General features: G+C 46.8%; 1 protein-coding gene across 5 annotated transcripts in view; it reads left to right on the top strand.

Moving 5' to 3' along the window:
- Slc44a3 (solute carrier family 44, member 3) overlaps positions 1 to 21,753 on the top strand; it is a 78,462-nt gene that overhangs the window by 50,291 nt on the left and 6,418 nt on the right. For 3 of the 5 annotated variants that reach the window (XM_039102087.2, XM_039102086.2, NM_001013914.1), the window contains exon 13: positions 20,618 to 20,755. In XM_039102087.2, coding sequence (XP_038958015.1) covers positions 20,618 to 20,755 — 138 coding nt within the window. Of the gene's footprint in view, positions 1 to 15,534; positions 16,721 to 20,617; positions 20,802 to 21,753 lie in introns of those variants that run through there. The other 2 variants (XR_010063593.1, XR_010063592.1) reach the window with 1 other exon arrangement.

Raw genomic sequence — 21,753 nt, 5'->3', positions numbered from 1 at the left:
AGAGTGAGTTAAACGCTTAGGAAGGAAGGCAGGGGTAGTGAAGATTAGCCATCATGTGACACAGGAGACAGAGCTACAGAGGGAAATAAAAACAGAACATCGACACTCAAAAAGAGTAATACAGACACTGCCATAGTTAATGGGAAAGGGCAATCTTATAAAAAAAAAAAGGAAGCTCTCTCACTATATATATATATATATATATATATATATATATACATATATATATTCCCACTATAAATAATATATATATTCCCACTATAAATAATATATATATTCCCACTATAAATAATATATATATGTGTATATATATATATATATATATATATATATATATATATATATATCTCAAACTGGAGCACAGACCCAAATCCTGTCAGTAACCATGGGTTTGGGCAGAGGAGTTCTTACCTATGGCACAGAGATCATAATATACCAAGGAGAAGGGGCACAGAGGAGGCTGAGCTGATAGAGGGCTAGCCTAGCTTATGCAGCCCATTCCCAGCACTGCCTACACCGGGGCAGGGGCGGGGGCTACCCCGTGGTCCCAGCACTGTGGAGATGGAGGTGGGAGGATGGAGGATCGGGGAATTCAAGGCTAGACTCAGCTGCTCAAAGTTCAAGGCTGGTCTGAGTTACACAAGAGCTAGAAGAGAGGGAGGAGGGGAGCGGGGAGTCGGGGAGATAACGATGATAAAATGGGCTGTCAGTCTCATCTGGCCATAACAAAGGAAAGTGAGTTCAAAGTGAAGAAATGAATTTAGATTAGACTGCGAGATAGTCTAATCCCATTGGGCTAGGCTATGATGGGGGCAGGGAGAAGCGTGGGCATCTCTGTGCCTGGAAATCAGATACAGAAACAGCCAAAGCCTGTTTTCTTTACTCTGCTTGATGGGGAGGAGGTTCGGGAAGCTGGAAGAGGATCAAATGCATCTGTCCTGCTCAGCACCCAGATGCTCTCCCTGCAGTTCCGAGGGAGGCCGCTGTGACTCATCGCTCCTTCCTAAGCCTCACCCGTCTTCACTAAGACCGGGGACCCGGGGCAGGTAGAGTGTCTGCCTTCTGTAGACACCCAGCCTAAGGCCTCATGGTGCTTCATTTGTAGAACTCATCTTTTGTCATTTACTTCTCTCTGCTTCCTAAATACCAAATGTGTGTGAGGCAGTTGTGTCGCCTCGCACATTCATCTGTGCAAAAGTCATTTATTCACGTATGTTGTGTGCAACCATTTGAGCCTGGACATAATAGGGGAACCATGTGGATATGTAGCAGAAAGAAACACATGCATGAGACATGTATGTAATGGTAAGAATTTTTTTTTAAAAAATTGCAGATGCTCAGAGAAGGACAACTTGGTAAATCAAGTATCTGTGGGTATCACCAGCTAATAAAACAGTGATAATGTTGACGGCAGGCTATTGGCACCAACTGCCGATTGATCCTGAATGGCATAGAGTATGGAGATGAGGCCCATTGAATAAGGCCCACAGTCAGTGTCAGAACTAGGAGTCATTTGGCCTCCACAACCAAGATTTACCACTGGGAGGTTTTCTAGCCACAGTCCCAGAACCACCACTTGAGCTATTACGCTGTCTGGGTGGCCCACTCCACCTCCTGTCCTCCTCAGGCAAGTCAGTGTGGTCCAGGCTTCTGGTCCCAGAGGCCAGTTCATCTCAGTTGGGATGGCAACAAAGCCCAGAGGCTTCCTGCTCCCTTACCAACACCTTCCAGGGACCCAGCTCAACTCTTCCCCAGGGATCCGGGCTGCTAACCACTCAGCCAGAAAGCCTGCCTTCTGTTTCTTACTGTCCTCACCCAATTTATTATGGGAATGCCTCCCACTCCCACACGGAGCATCTGCCCCCGCCCCCCTTATTTAGATCACTGCCCCTTTAAGTCCAAGTACACTGGGGGTCCACAGCACTTCCACAGATGCTTCTTAATTTGAAAACATGCTAGAATAGTTTTTTTTTTTCAAATTTTAGAGGAAAGTTACAAAATTTCATTAGATTTTTATTCTTGTGTACAAGGAAGGGCTTTTTAACCAACAAGTAAAGTAGATCCCATTGTTTAAAACATGTGTGGGGGGTGGGGGAGAGTTGTTGGGTTTTTTTGTTTGCTTGTTTTGCTTTTTATGAACCACCACTCGTGTGTTACTTTGCTTTCTCTCGTCTATTGTGGCATCTAACTATCGGGGTGGTGCCTGGCAACTCTCTAAGTCTGGGCCCCTAGGTCGGCAGAGAGCTGAGAGGATACAAATTGGGAGAGACATCACCAGTGTTGTCCAGTTCCAGGGGTCCACGTACAGCCTTTGTTGGGTATCTGGTTCTGACTTTTTTTTAATTTTTACTCGTTGTTGTTTTAAGCAGTTTTCCTCTTCTATTTTTTTCTTCCAGCAGGAGTGGGAGTGGGTGTGGAAAGTGAGCTTCCGGGTGATGCCCAAACCGTTTGAAAGCGTCCAGTCTCCCAGCAAAGGGCAGCTCCTTAGCCTTGCTCTGTCCTGCAGCTGTCTGCCTCTGCCCCTTCCTGCTTTGTGTAACTTGAGCTGGCCACCCAGCCTCAGGAGAGTCTGTGGGTTGAAAGGGTTCAGTTAAGTAACTCCCTCATCCATAGAGAGCCTCCTGACCCTTGTTGGGATACCTAGCTCAGACCGGAGATGCCACCCCACTCTGTCAGGTGCCTGTGAACCCAGATTAGGAACTGACTATTTTCCTGGGTTCCAAGTCAGCATGGTTCCCCCCACCCCACCCCCATCTCCAAATGCTTCTTAATCCACGGCAAGGCTGACCCTGGGGTCGTGAACATCTTTGTGCTGGACATTTGGAATCTTGGGGTGAGGGGCTTTCCAGCATATCTGAGAACTAAACAAAGCTACATCTCTGGGTCTACTTAGAGAGGGTTTCTGCCAGGAGTGCGTCTGGATTATGAAAAACACCATATATGACCAAGAGTGGCACTCGGGACAGACAGTAGCCATTATGGGCAGCCTTAGAAGTGGGCGAGTACTAGTGTGCCCGGCACTGTACCTGTCTTGTCTCTCTATAGGTGATCACACAGGAAGACAAGTGTGTCTCCCCGAGGAGGGGACAGGTGCACTAGTGTACTCTGTAGCAGACTGACTGTCAAGTGTGCAGTCTCCCTTCCTTTGCCATCCATCTGGATACAAGCTAAGCCAGTGCAAAAACTGTTGCTTCCTGGCATTTGCATGAAAGCATGGGGCGGCTCTGCCCTTCCTGAGCAACCAACAGGTTTGTCAGAAAAGTTCAGACAGTGCTGAGTAGAGCTTGCTACTCCCCTCCCTCCTCCTATCCACTCTTCCCTCCCTGTCTGCCTTCCAGTCACTTTATCAATAAACATAAAGTTGGCCTGTCTTCCAAGCTTTTATAGTCAACTTGACTTTTCGAAATCTTAAAGCCTCTGTCCCTGGTCTGTGCAGTGAGTGCCACCTCAATGTCTGCCTTTCTCTCCACCCATGACATCCCCATATCAGGTTTTGGGTCATCACAAGCCAAGGGTGGCAGATCTCCACTGACACTTCTTCCCCTTTTCTGGAGCAACACATGCATCTCAGGGGAAGGATACATTGAACAGCGGGAAACATCTTTCAATAGATGCTGTGAATGATGGAAAGAGGCCTAAGAGAAAGCAATGTGACCCTAATAGTAACTCTGGTCATAGAGCATCCAGGCAGCCTTTCTTTGTAAGGCGGAGGTGGCTCAGGCTTCCTGCTTCCCCTGCCGGCTGCCTCAGAGCTATCCTTGGGCAGCCAGCTGTTGTGAGAGCTCTAGGGAGGTGCCTCCTGTGTGCTCGGTCTGGAGGGGAAAGCACATGTGCGACCATATTGACAGTTCGCATGAAGGCTTGTATATAGTCAGTGATAATCCCCCGCTTGCAGCTGTCTCGAGACAAATGTTATCACCCCTGCTTTAGATAGAAAGGAATTAAGGCTCCTCTTTGTCAGAGGCCCCGGATTGTCTGGAAGAAGAGGAACTGAATCCTTGTGCATCCCGGTGTGCAGCTCAGGATCTGCAGCTGAGTGGGTAGGGCTTTGTGTGCTGGTTCCAGACCAGCTCGCACCTGCTGTGAGCACACTGCAAGTGTCAGGGCTTAAGAGGGTGAGGCCCCAGGGTGCCTTTCTCTAAGTGGACCTTGGTACACCCTCAGTTCTAGGGGAAAGGCTCAGGAAACAGCTGCCACCTTGGACCATTAAATAAAACCAGGAAAATGTGGGTGACATTGGCTCCATGATTCAAATGTGAGTTTTTACCAGTCCTGGGGAACTCCTTGAAGTCCTTCCCAACTTGAGATTCTACTTTGAGGAAGAAACAATTGAGATTTATTAAATGAAGGACTGCAGCACTGTCAGGGAGGGAGGTGGAGTGATACAGAGGGACCCAGCCAAGCAAGTCCGCATAAATGACTCTGATTTCCTCCCAAGCGTGCTACCCCCAGAGCCAAGGATGCCTGCTGTGTATTGGTTTCTTATAGATGCTATGCTAAGCACTCTTACTTCACCTGTATTAACCACAGTGGGCCTCACCCATCAGCCCTCGCGGGGTGAACTGTTATGATTCTCTTCCGAACAGATGATAACATTTAAACTCTAAGGACTTAGACAAAAGGAAAGCGAATTGCCTCTTGAGCTTTGGAAACACAATAGGCCTTCCTTCTTCCTTGTCAAATGTTCACTACTGTTGAGAGACACAAGAGTTGGAGCCTGAAAACACCACCTCGAACACCAGACCAGCTGGTTCATGGGGAAAGTATCCCATAAACTGCTTGTCAATGGTTCACCCTACATCACAGGCACCAAGCCACTGTCTCACAGGTCTTATACCCAGAGAGCGGAAGCTGGAGATGAGAGTTCAGTTTCTGTAACAGCAGGGCACACCCCTCCAAGAGAGCCAGGAGAGGGCTGGGCAAGCCAATGCTCTGCTCCCCATCAGGCACCCTGACCCTTGAAGTCTGCCTCTTCCCCAAGGAGAAATGACTTATTCTCCGAAAGGAGATTCTTGACCATTAAACAACAAAACCAGGAGAATCTGGGTGACTCTGGCTCCGTGATTCAAACATGGGTTTTTACCAGTCCTGGAGAACTCCTTCCACAGGCTAGGTCCCCCAGCAATTCAGACATCAGGAGACACCTTTCCTTCATTACAGCAAAATCTGTAGGACAGAGAACTCAGTGCCTCATCCAAGGGTACGAGGTGGGCAGAGTACTTCCATCCCTCATCTCTATCCTGTGTCTTCTCCTGCCTTCTATACTTTGCTGAGAGGCAGAGGGTGGGTAAGTGTGTCCCATTATCCAGTGTGAGGTGATCAGAACTATATGCACATTGACCCTTCACAGGGGCAACATGGAAGACAGATTTGTGCTGCTAGGGCAGAAGGGTCAGGATGTTTGGTCCTCGGAGGGCCAGGATCTCCCTATAATGATAGGATGAGATTCACAGCTTTCTGCTCCACGCCCCTCCTACCTCTCCTCTCCATCCCTCTGGAAGACGGGTGCCCCCAACTACCAGCATTCTCTCTTCCTTGTCCCTCACCCCTCTTGGGACCTGAATCCACATTTCCATTTCCCCAGCAATGGATTAGAATAAGAATTGAGTTTGAGGACCCTTCACCCTGTTAGCTTCTGTCTTCTCAAATATAAAACAAAAGTCCCAATGGCTACCTCACAGACAGGAAGGATGATTAAGCCAATACACCAATATTTAAGTGTGCCGTCTGCTTCTCCTTACATGTTCCATAAATGTTCTTGGCTATAACAGAGAGACGGTATCTACTGATGGCTGAGGGCTAGGACCCTGAGAACATAACCTGTGGAAGGAAAGACCTCAGAGAACTAGTGAAAATACGAGTTTGAATCCTGGAATAGGGGTCACCCAGATTTGTCTGGCTTTGTTATTCAGTGAGGGACAGGGAGGATTCAGTGACTTTTGCTTACCAAATCACCAAATACAGGAAGTCAGTGTGCCAGAGAAGTTGATGGTTAAAGTGCCTGTTTCTCAGGGTTATGACAGTTGACGAAAGCACTTTTGTAATATTCTTAGCTCTATGGATAACACAGAGATAAAACAGAAGCCATTAACGTTACCATCACTGACCCATGGCTGAGTGTGTGAGAACTCCTGGTTGTAAGCTCTTGGTTGTATCCTGTGGTACTCGGAAGACTGCTGAGTTCATGAGGTTGTTTATCTAATCCCCTCAGTTGAGGGATATCAGTACCCATGGGGGGGTTTCACCTAAGCCGTTTTTCTGGTCCCCAGACCCAGGCACTAGCACCGAATTCCTCACTCATTAGGAGAGCAGAATTAATAATGTTCAGAGTAGCACTTTCGCTTCTCACAACCCAAAGCAGACTGATGTTTCCCCCAACTCCAGGTCCAGTACTTACATCCAAACCCGAGCTCAGGACAGAGTATGACTATGCCTGTTGATTGAGAAAATAGGCCCAGCCAGCCATCAGTTCTAGGAGACAGGCTTGTCTGACCCTGTCTCCTCTCCATCAAGCCTTCTTGTTTCCCATTTTTTCAGGAAGGTTGGTGACATGGCCTAACAAGGGTAACTAGGACTGCTTCTAGAAACACAAGTCTAAAAACCATCACCCTATCGAAGGGGCTGTCATTTCTTAATTGTGAGCTTCATGTATAACACAAAGCCACCAACGTATGCTCTTACCTTCCTGTCAAAACATGTCTTAGATATGCTGGGAATAGCAGATGAGAACCCTTGGGTTTTAAATGTTGATTATGAAAACTACCACTGGAGTCAGCAAATCCCTATTTCCTCATGAATAAGGACATGCTGTGGCAGTGTTGAATGGGAAGGATCTAGCAGCCACATACTGATCTCCTACATGCTTCCTTGAAACAGCTCTGTGTCTGTGGCAGGCGCCTTGATTCTTTGCATCAGAAGACAGAGCTCCTGTGTTCATAGGTCAGGATTAAAAAAAGGGTGCTCAGAGTGCAAGAGGAGCATTCTGCAATCCAACAATACTAAAGAAATGTAAAGATTAGATTGCTGATGTCTCCCAAATCCGTTTGACTTGGAAAATGGAATTAAACAACTAAGCAGCTCCTATCACAAATCTAATCTTCTTTTTGATAGGAAGTAGATTTCTTCATATATCTCCATGTCGGGTCTTTTTCTTGGGGTGGAAAAACCGACCATCAGAGTCTCCTTGAGACTCCTCCAAAGTCCTTACCAACCCTCCCTTTCCTGCCTTTGAGGAAGGAGAAAGGCATCCACTGTGGGTGCGTTCCCCAGCACTCCCTCCAGTTATCTCTGTCTCAGACATTGAGACGGAAGTGGTTTGCCCAAGGCTGGAGAACACACTCTTAAGAACAAATAAGAGATGGGGTGAGTCACAATGATTAAGAAATAAAAGTTGTGATCTGGCTGTCAGTAATCCATGCTGGAATCCCACAAGACTCCCACCACCTGAGCTTCATCTCTGATCAAAGACCAAAACTCAGAGGTGTGAGGAACAGTGTATCATGTCTGACGTTGAGTTCTGGTTTTATTAGACGTGCAGGAAGGTGAATCACTGTTTTGGGAGGGTGCAAGGTTTCAGGTGATCCCAGGTATCAGTTAACACAGGTTGCCTTTGGGAAAAAAACATCGGTTTGTCTTCATGGCTCTGTGGGCCCTCTCTAGGAAATGGAATTCTTTTACAAAGCCACACTACATGGTCTTATGTGTCCAAATTTGTGAACAGTAGCTTACCAGCTCATTTAAAAAACACATCTATGCAACTTCCTCCTTCCTAGATAAACCAAAGCCCTAGAGGTGGTCATGGAAGGCAGGCTCTTACCTATGCTTCTTTTGCTAAGACAATAGTAACCGAAACCACTGGTTAGATCCCACCGGGTCTGCTCCCTTGTCCCTTAGCCTAGCGGGGTTTCCTTCTGCAGGTGAAGAAAGACCTGACCACACACCTTCTGCTCCAAGACATTCGGGTCATATTGGGAAGCTCTTCCCTCCACGTTCCACATTGCAGGGTTAAAAGCTGGGAGAAGGTTAGTAAAAGGGGTAGATGGATTCTCTCTTTGCCCTCATGTAACTCATACAAGCCGATTTAAACTTATTCCCGATTAGCTTACAAAGAAGTGAGATTCAGACCATGGTTATTTTATTTGGCTTTGACAATTACTGAGGGGTTGGGCTGGAGATTTAGCTCAGTGGTAGAGCACTTGCCTAGCAAGCGCAAGGCCCTGGGTTCAGACCCCAGCTTTGGAAAAAGAAAAAAAAAGAAAGAAAGAAAAGACAATTACTGAGGGGTAACCTCTAATCTTCTCTTCCAACTGCTGGCCTGGCTGTCTCCCCACCTGTGTACCCCTGATACTTGCTGTCTCTTCTGACCACATGCTCATGGTCTGTCTCCCCTCATGACGGCTTCCTACTCCCCTCCCACAGCTGTGGTTCCCAGGAAGTCTCCACAGGTTTTTGGCAACGAGGATAGGGAGAAGGAGGAAGAATGAAAGGTGAGAGAAGGAAGCCACCATGAGGAGAAGTAGCCAGGCCAGCAGTTAGAACGAGTAGATTGGGTGTTGCCCCCTAGTAATTGTCAAAGCCAAATAAAATAACCATAGTCCGAGTCTCACCACCTCATTTCTTAGTAAGCTGGTTGGGGAGAAGCTTAAACTGGTGGTGCTACATACACCCTCACTCCACACTTAGCACCTCAGGGGATGAGTAGAGTCTGAGTCCTGTAGGGAGGAGAGAGCATGCTGCGCTGGAAAGAGACTGCCTAACACTGCACCCGGCAGAGACAGCAGCAGCCCTTCCCCTCAGAGACTCATCTCTCCAGAGCAATGATTCTCTCTTCCCAATACCGTGACCCTTTAATACAGTTCATGCTGCGGGGACCCCCAACCACAAAGTTACTTTCGCCGCCGCTTCCTAACTGTAACGTTGCTACCGTTGTGAATAGTAATATAAATCTCTGAGTTTTCTTAGTCTTAGGTGACTTCCTGTTTGAAGGTTGAGACCCACAGGTTGAGGACGTCTGCTCTAGGCACAGGAAACAAGTTCTCTGAAAAGCAGGCGGGGGAGTGGTGTGGATAAATTTAGTTCCATTGCATGTCTTAAGTAGGTGGGGCTAGGGAGTCTCTGAAGGCTTTGGCAGTTGGATCCAGCCTTTGACAGCCGTTGTGGCTTTATCTACCCTTTCTTTGCTTTTTACAGACCGCTTCAGTTGGCACAGGGGTGGGGTAAAGAGAGCCTTAGTGAGATTGCTGGGGAATGAGACAGCTGCACTAAATGACTTCATCGGGGTGCATCCCAGTGTGAACGTGGAGAAGGGTTCTCTTGGGGTGTTTGCCGTGCCATGCCACACTTCTCACCATAAAAGGAACAGCAAAGAAAGGTGGGGAGGTCCAAGGGACAAGAGGCGGCTAGTCTCGTAAGTGCCCTATTCTAGTGTGTACCTGGGAGCTTGACCCAAACAGACCTTCCAGACTTGTCTGCGGCCTGAAGGAGGTTCATATGGTCTCAACACCAGCCCTGGGTTCATGCTGCCTTTGTGTAACTATTTCGTTTACAGAGAGTGGCTGGGAATGTGTAAAGCAAGAGAAGAAAAAGTACTAGTTCAAAAGAACTGCCCTTATCTAGGACTGAATGTTGGGGGAACAGCTTAGAGTGGATGTAGCAGTGGAGAGGGTACATTGAAATGAGAGGACCAGCCGCCAGGTGTCGGGGGTTCAGAAAGAAAACATGTCGTACAAATAGGCATCATAATTTGGACGCCACAGTACTGCCTAAACAAAGGTACACATTAGCTACATAGGTAGACTTTTGCAACAGAACAGAGAAGCTAGAAATACATCGTCTCACATATGGCTAGCCACACCAAATGATATCATAGAGAACGGACAGGCTTCCCAACAAACATTCTTGAGAAAACTGCGGTCTGCATGCAGAAGACTCTCACCGGGCAGCATGCTAACACCAACTCTTAATAAAGTGAAACCTGAAAGTAAGACCTGAAGCTGTAAATCCCTGGGCTGGGGAGATGGCTCGGAGGTTAAGAGCACTGGATGCTTTTCCAGAGGACCCAAGTTTGATTTCGAGGACCTTCACGGCCGATCATAACTACCTGTCGCTCCAGATCTAGATGCTCTTTGGTCCCCTTTCAGCAGTGCCCATGTGCAGGGCTCTTACATGCAGGCCAAGTGTCCGTATACATTCAAGTAGATTTATTTTTTTTTAAATGATAAAAAACAAAAACCCCTGGAAGAAAACACAGGAAGGGTGCAGAAGGCATTGGATTGGGCCTCAGTTGCTCATACATGACACAACAACACAGACCCAAAAAAAGGAAGGGTCCACCTTAAACTTGAGAACTGCAAATCCTACGAAACAGTCTGCAGTGATCCACAGAGTCAAAGACCCATGTTTGGACTGGGAAAACATTGCCACAAGTCACATGTGATAAGGGAGTAATATCATCAATGTATAAAGAACTTCAGCTCGGGGGCTGGGGATTTAGCTCAGTGGTAGAGCGCTTACCTAGGAAGCGCAAGGCCCTGGGTTCGGTCCCCAGCTCCGAAAAAAAGAACCAAAAAAAAAAGAACTTCAGCTCAGCAGGTCACATAACTTAATTTTTTAAATGGACAAAGGATTTGAAAAGACATATGTCCGAAGAATCTACACTACACATGAAAATATACTCAACATCTAGGGAAATAAAAGTCAAAACCACGAAATGTCACCTCATGTCCATGAGGTTGGTGAGTGAGTGTTTATACACATACAGTGAAATATTATAAAGCCTTTAAAAGAAAAGAAAAGAAAGTTCAGTGTTATTTGCTAAGGAAAGTATAAATTTTGAAAGGCATATGCTAAGTTAAATAATCCACTTCAAAAGGACAACTGCCACGTCATTTCATTTGAATGAATCAGTTTGTCATCACTGTGACGAAATACCAGAGGGAAACAACTTTAAGGAGGAGGAAGGTTTTATTTTGGCTCATGGTTTCAGGATTTTCAGCCCATCATAGGTTCTATCCCTTCTAGGTGAGGCAGAACATCATGGGGGAGTATTTGAAAGTTGTTCAGTTTATTATGATGTACAGGAGGCAGAGAGAAAAATGGAGTAAGAGCTTAGGGACAAGCTATGTACTTCAAAGACATTCCCACAACCCCTCGTAGAACATTTAGCCCCCAGGGTAATCCACTGATGAGGTGTGGCCAAGCATCACCAGCTGTAGGCCAAGCCTTCAATGCACGAGTCTTTGGGGTGGGGGTGGAGAGGGCATCCGATATTCAAATAATCACACCATCATATGAGATATATAAAGAAGTTAAAACTCATGGATTCAGAAGGTAGCAAAGCCATTACCCAGGGCTGGGGAATCCATGTTTTATTGGTGTTGTCTGTGCTGAACGGTTCTAGAGATCTGTGCACAAGCATTCGCATGCACTGCTAACCTGATACCCAGAAACTGATCAAGGCAACACATTGAATGTTATATTTTTATTATAACAAAAAGAAGAGGTAAATATGTATTATATCTCTCTAGAAAATCCATCTTTCTTTTCTTTTTCTTTTTTTAAAAGATTTATTCACTTATTATATATAAGTACACTGTAGCTGTCTTCAGATACACCAGAAGAGGGCATCGGATCTCTTTACAGATGGTTGTGAGCCACCATGTGGTTGCTGGGAATTGAACTCAGGACCTCTGGAAGAGCAGTCGGCGCTCTTAACCGCTGAGCCATCTCTCCAGCCCCTTTCTTTCTTTTTTAGATTCTTCTTTCACATATTATATCCTGACTGAAGTTTCCCTTCCCCTCAGGGCCATGTTTTCTTGAGGACTCTAACTCGTGGTGACTTCTCCTCCACTTCTCTCTCTCCCCTGGTTCTCTCTTGACCCCCGCTCCCAAGGCCTAGGAACCCTAAAACCTGCCTATGACTTTTCTGCCCAGTTATTGGCTGTTGACATCTTTATTTACCAGTCAGAAATTACTTGGGGGCAGGGTCACATAGTGTCAATTGGGTCAACACACAGACTCTCTGGGACAGCCAGCTCTTGGGGCCTGCACTGAGCCTTACAAGACAGCACAAGACCAAACCTCACCAGTGTTACATAAAGAACCAACCACGTAATGCCCATGAATTCCATGGTGTCTGTGGAAGTGGCATAGTCAAACAAGCCCCAGGGTAAACATCTGTGTGTGTGTGTGTGTGTGTGTGTGTGTGTGTGTGTGTGTGTGTGTGTGGTGGTGGTGGTGGTGTTTCACACACAAGTACTGTATTTACATCAGGATTAAACATTTTGCACATACCATCTATTTTATCTTCTTAGGGACTCTGAGTGTTAGGTAGCTGTCAGTCACAGTGAGAAAACGGGGGCTGGGAGGCTGAGGAGCTCTACCGGGATGACAATGACAGCAGATGTGGTCATCTTTGACACCCCCAAGCCCGAGTTCCTTGTCAGTGATGAGGGTGAGGAGGAGGTGAGCCATGGTTCCATTACCCAGGGCCCGGCCTGATTAATAATAAAGCCTGAGATCAGCAGCCATGCCAGCCTCCCACCCCCACACTTCCCAGTTCACACTCCCACAGTTTAACTGGTCCTTACGAAAGCCCATTTACTGCACTGACATGCACAGGTCAAATGAGATTGACAGCTGCCATCACAGGGAGGACCCGGGGTGCCGGTAACAGACTTCACAGTCTTCGTTTCTGGACCTGCCTGGCCACTCCGAGTCACATGGTTGCAGTGCAGGGCACAGAGTTTTCCTACATCAGACAAGGGTCAAGCACAGCAAGATGAGTTTATCCGATCTGGCTTGCCCTGGATCTGACTCTCACAATACGAGATGTCTGCTCCTTGATTATGCTACACATTGGCCATGTCTCCCTGGCCACAGCCTACTGACGATGGTTTTTTCTCAGTAGAATTGGACAACCCTCCCTGCAGACAGGATAGGGCTCAGGAAGGCATCCTGTCAGAGGGACTGTGGGGTTCTGCAACAGACCAGGGTTGAGGGCTAGAGCATGGGTGTTGGAGATGGCCTACCTGGGGCCATGCTGGTTCAGGTCAGAAATGGAGGCTCTCATTTAAGAGGTCCTACATGTTCATGACCCTGGCAGAGACAGGACAAAACCAAAAACCATGAAGTCGAGAAGCCAGAGAGAAAGAGAACTATCACAGTCAACGCTCCCTAAAGTTAAAACACAGTGCTAAGGAAAATAAATCTTTTAACCCTCATAATCGTTTTTATGGGGCTGGACAGATGGCTCAGAGGTTAGGAGCACTGACTGCTCTTCTAGAGAACCCAGGTCGGAACACCAGCAGACACATAGTGGCTCACAACAGTCTATAGGTCCAGTTCCAGGGAATCTGATGCCTCCCCCAAACTCCTAAAATTAATAAGCCTAAAAAATATTATCTTAAAGCAACAGTTTTCATGTTGGTTTAATGCGTGTGTGTTGAAGGTGTGAGCACACATATACGCACAGAATGTGAGGCCAGAGGACAACCTTCTGTGTCACTCCTTGGCACGGTCCGCCTTTGTTAAGGGTCTCCCAGTGGCCTGGAACTCACCGGGAAGGCCAGGCTGGCTGGGCAGTGAGCCACAGGGACCGACCTGGCCCTGCCTTCTCGATGCTGTGATTACAAAACTCATGTGCCAAGTTTGTTTGTGTTTGTTTGTTTGTTTGTTTGTTTGTTTGTTTTGAAACAAGGTCTCACCATGTAGCCCTGGCTGGCCCTGAACTCACTCTGTAGATCAGGCTGGCCTTTAACTCACAGAGATCTGCCTACCTCTGCCTCTAGATGCTGGGGTTAAAGGCATGAGCTGTTAGGTCTGGTTCATTGTGTTTGATTTTTAACATGAGTTCTATGGATTTTAAAAAGGGTTTTAGGAACAGTAAGGTAGCTTACTGGGGAACACTGCCTGCTACATACAAGCCTGGCGGCTTGAGTTCCAGTCCTGGGACCCACAGTGGAGAGAGAGAGCTGACTACCTGTGTGTTGTCCTTGGACCTCCACACACATGCCATAGGACCTGTCTACATGCATGCGCATGCCCGTGTGAGCACACAGGAGCTCGTGCATGTGCGCCCACACATGCACGCACACAAGCATAATAAATAAAATTTAAATAAGTTCATAGAAGAGGGGTTTCAGAAAGCTAATTCTTGTGTGTGAAAATATTTATGAGAAACTCAAATATTCCTTCAGTGGGGGTTGAACGTCATTTTCTTTACTTGGCAACATTTTACTTCCATTGAAAAACCTCGTAGAAATCAGTTCTGCTGCCTTTGTGCTAGTCTGTCTGTCTGTCTGCCTGCCTGCCCGTCCTTTCAACTGTGCGTATTTGCCAAGGAATGTGGGGTGGCAAAGGAGGTGGTGTCCTTCCCCCGGGCGTCTTGAGACTCATAGTCGTTTCCTTTCCTCTGTCTCTGGGATGCTTAATATTTTTTTTTTTTCCAATGATGAGCTTGGAGAGAACAAGGCCATTCTGGAAATTAAGCCCAAAAGCAAATACATTTCAGAAAAGCAAACAAGACTGTATGGCCTGCTTCTGGCTGTCTTGGCAGGAGTGACTCTCAGCCTCCCTCCTGGCAGGACCCCTGAGGAGGACGGAGCTGGCAGCGCTCCCCTCTCAGTCTCCTTGCTGGTGGTTTGCAGCCTGGTAAACAGTGAATTCTTGAAGGCGCTGGTAAATGCCAGGCCCGGGAAGGCCCGGGCGCCTTTGTCGGGTGCCTTGACTTCCTCTCCATGTGTTTGTGATAAAATCAGAGATGAAGCTGGCTTGGACTAGTTCCTGCAAGTTTTTCTAGGGGCCTCAGAAGGCCGTCTGGATGCGTGTGGACTCAGCTACCCCTGTGCGTCTCTGAGGTCTGAGGGTGTATTGGTTACTCAAGTTTGTTTTAGGAGTTCTTACTTTATTTTGAGTGAATAAAATCAGAACTCAGAGAGGCCATTCCAGAAATAAAGCTGGCTATTCATGGCGGGGGTTTTGGGGCGAATCCCTTCTCTTCTCCATGGAGGAAAGCTCTATTTACTTTTATGAGGAGTCAATAGCGGCTCAAGTTCACAGCTCTGCCATCAAAAGTCGCTGCAGGTTCAGTTTGCAGGGAGGACAGATGGGTGCTCTCAGGGGACAGAGGACTAAGGGCCAGGCTGTGCAAGCTTCAGTTTTGATTTAAGGAGGGGGAAAATGAAACCTCTCTGTAGGTTAATATTTTTGGAGAACTCTCTCAAAATAAAGAGTTAATCTAGCCTTTTCTGTTACCTAACAGCACGATGATTAAAATTTTCTATTAAATGGGAATAATAGTGCCTACTGTGATTAATTTACTGAGTTAAGCCCAAGTTATATGATCAGAAGAGGGTGCCCGGTTCACTGTGAACCACTTCATAGACACGTGGGCACATGTGTGCATGCATGCATGCATGTGTGTGTGTGCACATGGGTATGTGTGTGTGCATGGGCACACACTTACATATCCACTCATAGAGGCCTGAGAAGGACACCAGGTATCCTGATGTATGGCTCTCCACCCTCCCCCTACAGGACAATGTCACTTACTGAATCTGGAGCTGTCTGGTACCCAGCAAGATCCAGTGACCCTCCTATCTCTGCCGCTTTCTCCCACATCGGGATTGCAGAACTGTGTGACCACCCTCAGCTTTTCTTATTTAAAGAGTTATTTATCTTATGTGTCTGAATGTTTGCCTGCATATATGTACGCATACCACATGCATGTCTCGGGCCTGCAGAGGCCAGGAGAGAGCATCAGATCCCTGCAGCTGGAGTTACAGAGGGTTGTGGGATGGCATGTCCATGCCAGGAACCAAGCTCAGGTCCTCTGTAAGAATAGTAAATGATTATGATTATTATTAAATCTTTTATAAAGTCCAGTCATTATCCACCCCCATCCACCCTCTCACTGTTCCTCATCCCATTCCACCCTCCCACTCCACCTACTCCCCACCCCACCCCTTCCCACCCTCCTCCCACCCCCATATCCACCAGAGCTCCCCACTTCTGGGGCCTCAAGTCTCTCCAGGGTTAGGTGCGCCTCCTCTCACTGAAGCCAGTAGATGCTCTTAATCGTTGAGCTACCTCTGCAGCCCCTTCGCACCGCTGTTTGTATGGGTTCTGAGAATCTGAACCAAGGCCCTCATGCTGCCCTCTTAGCTGCTGAAACATCTCCCCAAATCAACCATGAGAGTCTTTAATGCAAAACTTTAAAGCCAACTGAAACGTCTTTTTACGAAGACCAAAAACAGGGCTCATGAGGAGAGCAAGACCTGGCAGAGGTTACTCCGCAGGCTTTAGGGGATAAGTGGTAAACCCAGCCGCCTCCTACAGAACCGTCCTGCCAGGTCACAAAGAAAGATCTCACAGCACACCACACTGCTGTTTCGAAGGAAATGCCCAAAACACACATCAATGTAAATGTTTTCCTGCAGATGGACCTAGGTGAGTCAGAGGTCCGGAGTGATGTGACATCAGTGTCACGTGGGTGACTCTGCATGCCATCTAGCGTTGTGCTTGGGTGCTCTGAGCTTCCCTACTGGCTGGGAGCGAGGAGGATTAAATGAATCAGCGCGTTCAGGAACTGTCTAGAACGTGGAGCACAGTATGTACTGAGTGAATACTTGTGTCAGGATTTACTTCCACAAAGAAGTTGCAGCCCTGCCTACTGAAGAAACCATTTAAAGGCCACAGCGATGAGATAAGAAGCTCCCTTTGGGTTTGTGTCAAGCTGTTTTGGGACACACCATAGGACATCTGCTGTGGGGTGGGGTGGGGCTCAGGAGCCAGAGCATCTGGGAAGAATTACGGCTCCTGGTCCTGGCATTTGTGCTCAGAGCGGTTTCTTGACTTCGGGCCAGACTCTGGTCTGTGACGGCCCCTTCACCAGTGTACTTGGTGGATGTGTCGTCACACCGCATTGACCCTAAGTGCAGTAGGGCCCTGTGGGCATTATGGCTTGTGTGGGAATGTCTTGCAGAGTTCTGATATGATGGTTTTCAGCCTTAATTCCTGGCTATAGCAGTGGTTCTCAACCTTCTGAATACTGCAACCTTTTTTTTCTATTTTTTTTTTTTTTCGGAGCTGGGGACCGAACCCAGGGCCTTGCGCTTGCTAGGCAAGCGCTCTACCACTGAGCTAAATCCCCAACCCCCTGCAACCTTTTAATACAGTTCTTCACCCTCAGCCTTAAAATTATCTTTGTTGCTACCTCATAACTATAATTTTGCTACTGTAATGAATTGTAATGTAAATATCTGATATGCAAGATGTATGATATGAAACCCCTGTGAAAAGGGTCATTTGATATGTCCTCACTGCAAGGGGTTGTGACCCACAGATTGAGAACTACTACCTTTGTTATATCTTTTTTTTTAAGATTTATTCATTTATTCTATATAAGTACACTGTAGCTGTCTTCAGACACATCAGAAGAGGGCATCAGATCTCTTTACAGATGGTTGTGAGCCACCATGTGGTTGCTGGTATTTGAACTCAGGACCTCTGGAAGAGCAGTTGGTGCTCTGAACCGCTGAGCCATCTCTCCAGCCCCTCTTTGTTATCTCTTAAGTGATTGAGAAAACGTAGAATAAAAACAAAACGTGCTTTAGGCCTCAGAAAACAAATTTTCCCTGTGATCTTCCCCTGCCCTTATTTCACATGCTTTTCCTTTTCCTCTCTAAAGCAAGCACAACATAGATAGCCAAATCTTAAATCTTTTGACCTGGACTAGACATATATCTCGGTTGGTAGAGTGCTTACCCATCCAGACAATGCTAGTAACCTCAGCCCTTGAGAGGTGGAGACAGGAGATCAGAAGTTCAAAGTTGTCGTAGCTGAAGATAAATCTGAGATCAGGTACATGAGACCCTATATCAAATTCACTCGTGAATTTTACATGGTCATCGACTTAGAGCGGTTTAACCATTACCCTCTTTTCCTTGCTGAAAGGTTAACCATGGGAGTCGGGGTGGGGAGGTCCGCCCCTAATTGTTCTCATGAACAACCCATTGTGCTTGCTTCCTGGCCTTCACCATACAACGTAGACCTCTGTAGCTCCCTTAGCACATGGCCCTGAGGCCGTCAGCTCAGACATGGTGCACATGCTGTGGACAGTCTGGTGCGGTGCATCCTCCAGATGCTTGCCAAGGAAACAACTTCTGCTCAGGCATCCACGTGGACCACTAATACTGAAACAGCAGGATGCTCAGTCTGTACCCTGCATCTCCGGCCATGCTGCCCCACCCCTCGTTCAGCCAGCCATTAATCTCCGTCTCGATGTGGCAGGGAGGGTGGGATCTCACGGTAAAATGCTATTACTGTAGTCACTTCAGGAAGGCATGTATAATTTCCCTGTCGATGTGGTTTTAGTGTTCTCTTTCAGTGGACCATGAGATGTTAAAGAAAAGATAAATGGTTATGAGCCTCCTGGAAAGCCGTGGAACCGACACATGTGCCATTTAACTTTTAATCATCTTAGCGGAGGAACAAAATCTATTTTTGTTGCTTATGAGTGACGGATGGCACCAAATTGACTGTGAGGCAGTAGGGAGAAAAATCCTCCCTCAAAAAGAAAACATAAACAAAACAAAAACCAACTACCCTTCCCCCATAGGTACCAGGATGTATGTCCCTAGGAATCGGTAGAAGGTGAAGGTGTTGGGCCTGTGGGCTTGGGTCAGAACTTGACTAGAGAGAGGGAGAAAAGAAGGCACCAGGATAGGTCCAAGACACAAGGCTGGTCACCTCTGGATTCCTGTGAGGATGAAGACAACACAGAGCTTTACTGCCCCCACCCCCAGACCCCCACCTGCCAAGAGGCTTAAGATGCTGCTCTGTGCTCCGTGGTAAATGACGCCATTTTTGGAGAGCTCTGGCTATGTGAGGGCGATCAGTCTTCAAGTACGTAATGCCAGATGCTGGGTTCCTCGGGCATGTGTCCTTAAACCTCCCATCAGTAGGTGTTCTTTCCCTGCTTGGATAAGGAAAAGGAGCTGAGGGGCTGGTCACAGCCCATGCCTGCCTGGTGTCTCCTCACTGGAAGAGTCAGGATTTGAGCCCAAGGACAGGCCGGCCTACAGGCCCTGTGCTTCCCTGTTTCCCGTAACCCCTGTGCTTCTAAATTGAGTTCTGGCCTAAGGAAAACTGATGAAGTGTGAAATCCAGACAGTTGGAGTTTAAAGAAAAGATTCTTTGTCTTCCTGACTCATCAGGGGGCTTTGGGAAAGTGCCCTTAATCTTGGTTTCCAGTCTTTGAAAGAATGAGTCTGAGCTGGGGATAGAATTCAGTGGGTAGGGGCTGGGGATTTAGCTCAGTGGTAGAGCACTTACCTAGGAAGCGCAAGGCCCTGGGTTCGGTCCCCAGCTCCGAAAAAAAGAACCAAAAAAAAAAAAAAAAGAATTCAGTGGGTAGAGTGCTGGCCTCGCCTATGAGAAGGCCTGATTTCAGTTCCCAACACCACATAAACTCTGGGTGACTCCCTAGGCCCAGAAGCTCAGCATTTGAGAGGGAGGAGCAGGAGGACCAGAAGGTCCGGGCCATAATTGGCGACGAGTGAGTCTGAAGCCAGCCTCGCACTGTGTAAGCCCCTGCCTCAAACAAACTAAAACAAAAAGCCAAACCTATCTAAAATCACGAAATTAAGATGTTTGCTACATATTTATAACAGAGTATTTTAAATAGCCAGTAGGTACATCTCACTTCTTGAGTTCTTGGCTAAATTCAAAGTGTATCTTCCTGCACGTAAGTAGAACACATCCCCCATAAAACTGAGTTATCAAAAAATAAAATTTTAGAAGCCATGTAACAACATAAAATGTTTACTTAAAGGCAAAAGCCAAATAAATAATCTTTAAACTGTGTGGGTTTTTTTTTTTTCAGTCCTATTCAGTTTTTCTATCTGTTTCTTCCTTTTTTCGTACCATCCTGCTGTTCCCTAGGGCCCGTGTCCCATTTCCTCTGAGTGCCTTCAGCCCGCCTCTTAGCCATCTTCCCCACTGTCCTCAGGGCAGAGTTCTGTTTGCTATGCATCCTCCTGGCTCTGTCCTGCTCTGGGGAGCCCGATTCTGTCAGTCCAGTTGTTGTGGGGATCCACCATGCCTGGTGGAATGATTTCTGTCTTGTTCTTGCCAAGACCCCAGATATACTCTTTGGCACATCGTAGGTTATTTTTTAAGTGCTTTTCCAAGTGGCTGGTTGGTCTCAAATCATCGACCCTAATTTGTACAGGAAATGCAGCTCTCTAGAAACAACCAGCACTATCTCTTGGGCACAGGAGATCTCAATCGCAGAAGCCCTCACTAACTCCATAGCAGATGCAGCCTTGGGTTCAGCTCACAAGTCAGTAGGGTCTGCTCTCTTTTTGGTACCTGAACCCCTTTTCCTGCCCTCCAACTCTACTGTGTATTAAAAAATAACTTCTACCTACTCACTCTTTCCATGTGTGTGGTAGGACACGCAGCCTGCAGTATTGACGTGAGGTCCTTTTCCATTTTCCAAACGGTATGGAAATACATTTGACTATGATCACAATACAGTCACATACTCTGTATTGACATTCTGTTACCTTAAAATGACACGAACCACTGTATTTGTAACCACTGCCTTCTGTTCTAGGACGCGTATGCCGCAGCGGCCATTAATGGGACAGACTTTTGTACATCAGCAAAAGACGCGCACACAATCATATCCAAGAATTCAAGTCACCTCACGTCTGTTAACTGCTTTGGAAACTTTATCATTTTCCTGGGAAAGGTGAGATGGACTAAATAATACTAAATAAATAAACTGACTAAATAAATACCAGAACCTGGAATTCAACAAATTAGACAATATGGAGGCTGACTTGAAAGGGGATCCATGTTTGTTGTTCTGGGGTAGCTGTCATGCTTCACCCCTCATTTAGTCCCCCATTCTTGATCCTGTGAGGCTTCCTGTTTCACAGATGAAGCTAAGGTTTCATGTTCTCAGGGTCCCACAGCCCCTACAGTCTATCTTTCTGCCTCTGACCAACTCTGCTATTCCAATCCCTGATTTTGTTTGTCTAAAATAAGAATGCTACTAACCTCAGAAATGCATAGGCTTTGTGGACTGCCTCTTGGTCCTACAGCATAGAGGTTGTATTAATTTGATTAGTTTGTACATTATTTAAGGGCAGTAAATCTACAAAATGGAATCCGAAAGCCACTCATGGTGGCACACACCTTTAATCCCAGGACTTGGAAGGCAGAGACAGGTGGATCTTTGAGTTTGAAGACAGCTTGGTCTACAGAGTGAGTTCCAGGATAGCTGGAGCTGCATAGCAAGATCCTGTCTCAAAAATATAAAAAGAGAAAAACGAATTTGAGCAAATTGAATGGAGCTAATTGTATTTCTGAAGTTACTTGACTATCTTTCTAAAATGCCTTGTGCGGTAAAGAGGCTCCTTAATGCTCCAGTAGCTTGCAGTGTAAAGGACAGAGCCCATAACTTGGAAGCTTTGAACTGCAGGGTCTTGTGATTCAGGTCTGTAATCCTCTCTATGCTGTGACACACTCTACCCTGAGGCTGAGCCAGGAAGCACTCAAGGCCAAGGCTAGCCTGAACTAATTAGTGACCCTAGTCTCCAGAATAAAAAGTAAAAAATGTGCTAGGTTATGATGTAGGCCAGAGGAGACCTCCAAGGTGTCACTTGTGTAGGGGTTATAAACACAATGTTGATGAAGGCGATGTACCAGCCTGATGGGTCGTGGCTCAAATTAGAAGGCTCTCTA

The sequence above is a fragment of the Rattus norvegicus genome, chromosome 2, assembly GCF_036323735.1.
Source record: "Rattus norvegicus strain BN/NHsdMcwi chromosome 2, GRCr8, whole genome shotgun sequence".
NCBI lineage: Eukaryota > Metazoa > Chordata > Mammalia > Rodentia > Muridae > Rattus > Rattus norvegicus.
The sequence above is the reverse complement of the archived record's forward strand: the minus strand, read 5'-3'. Positions and strand labels throughout refer to the sequence as shown.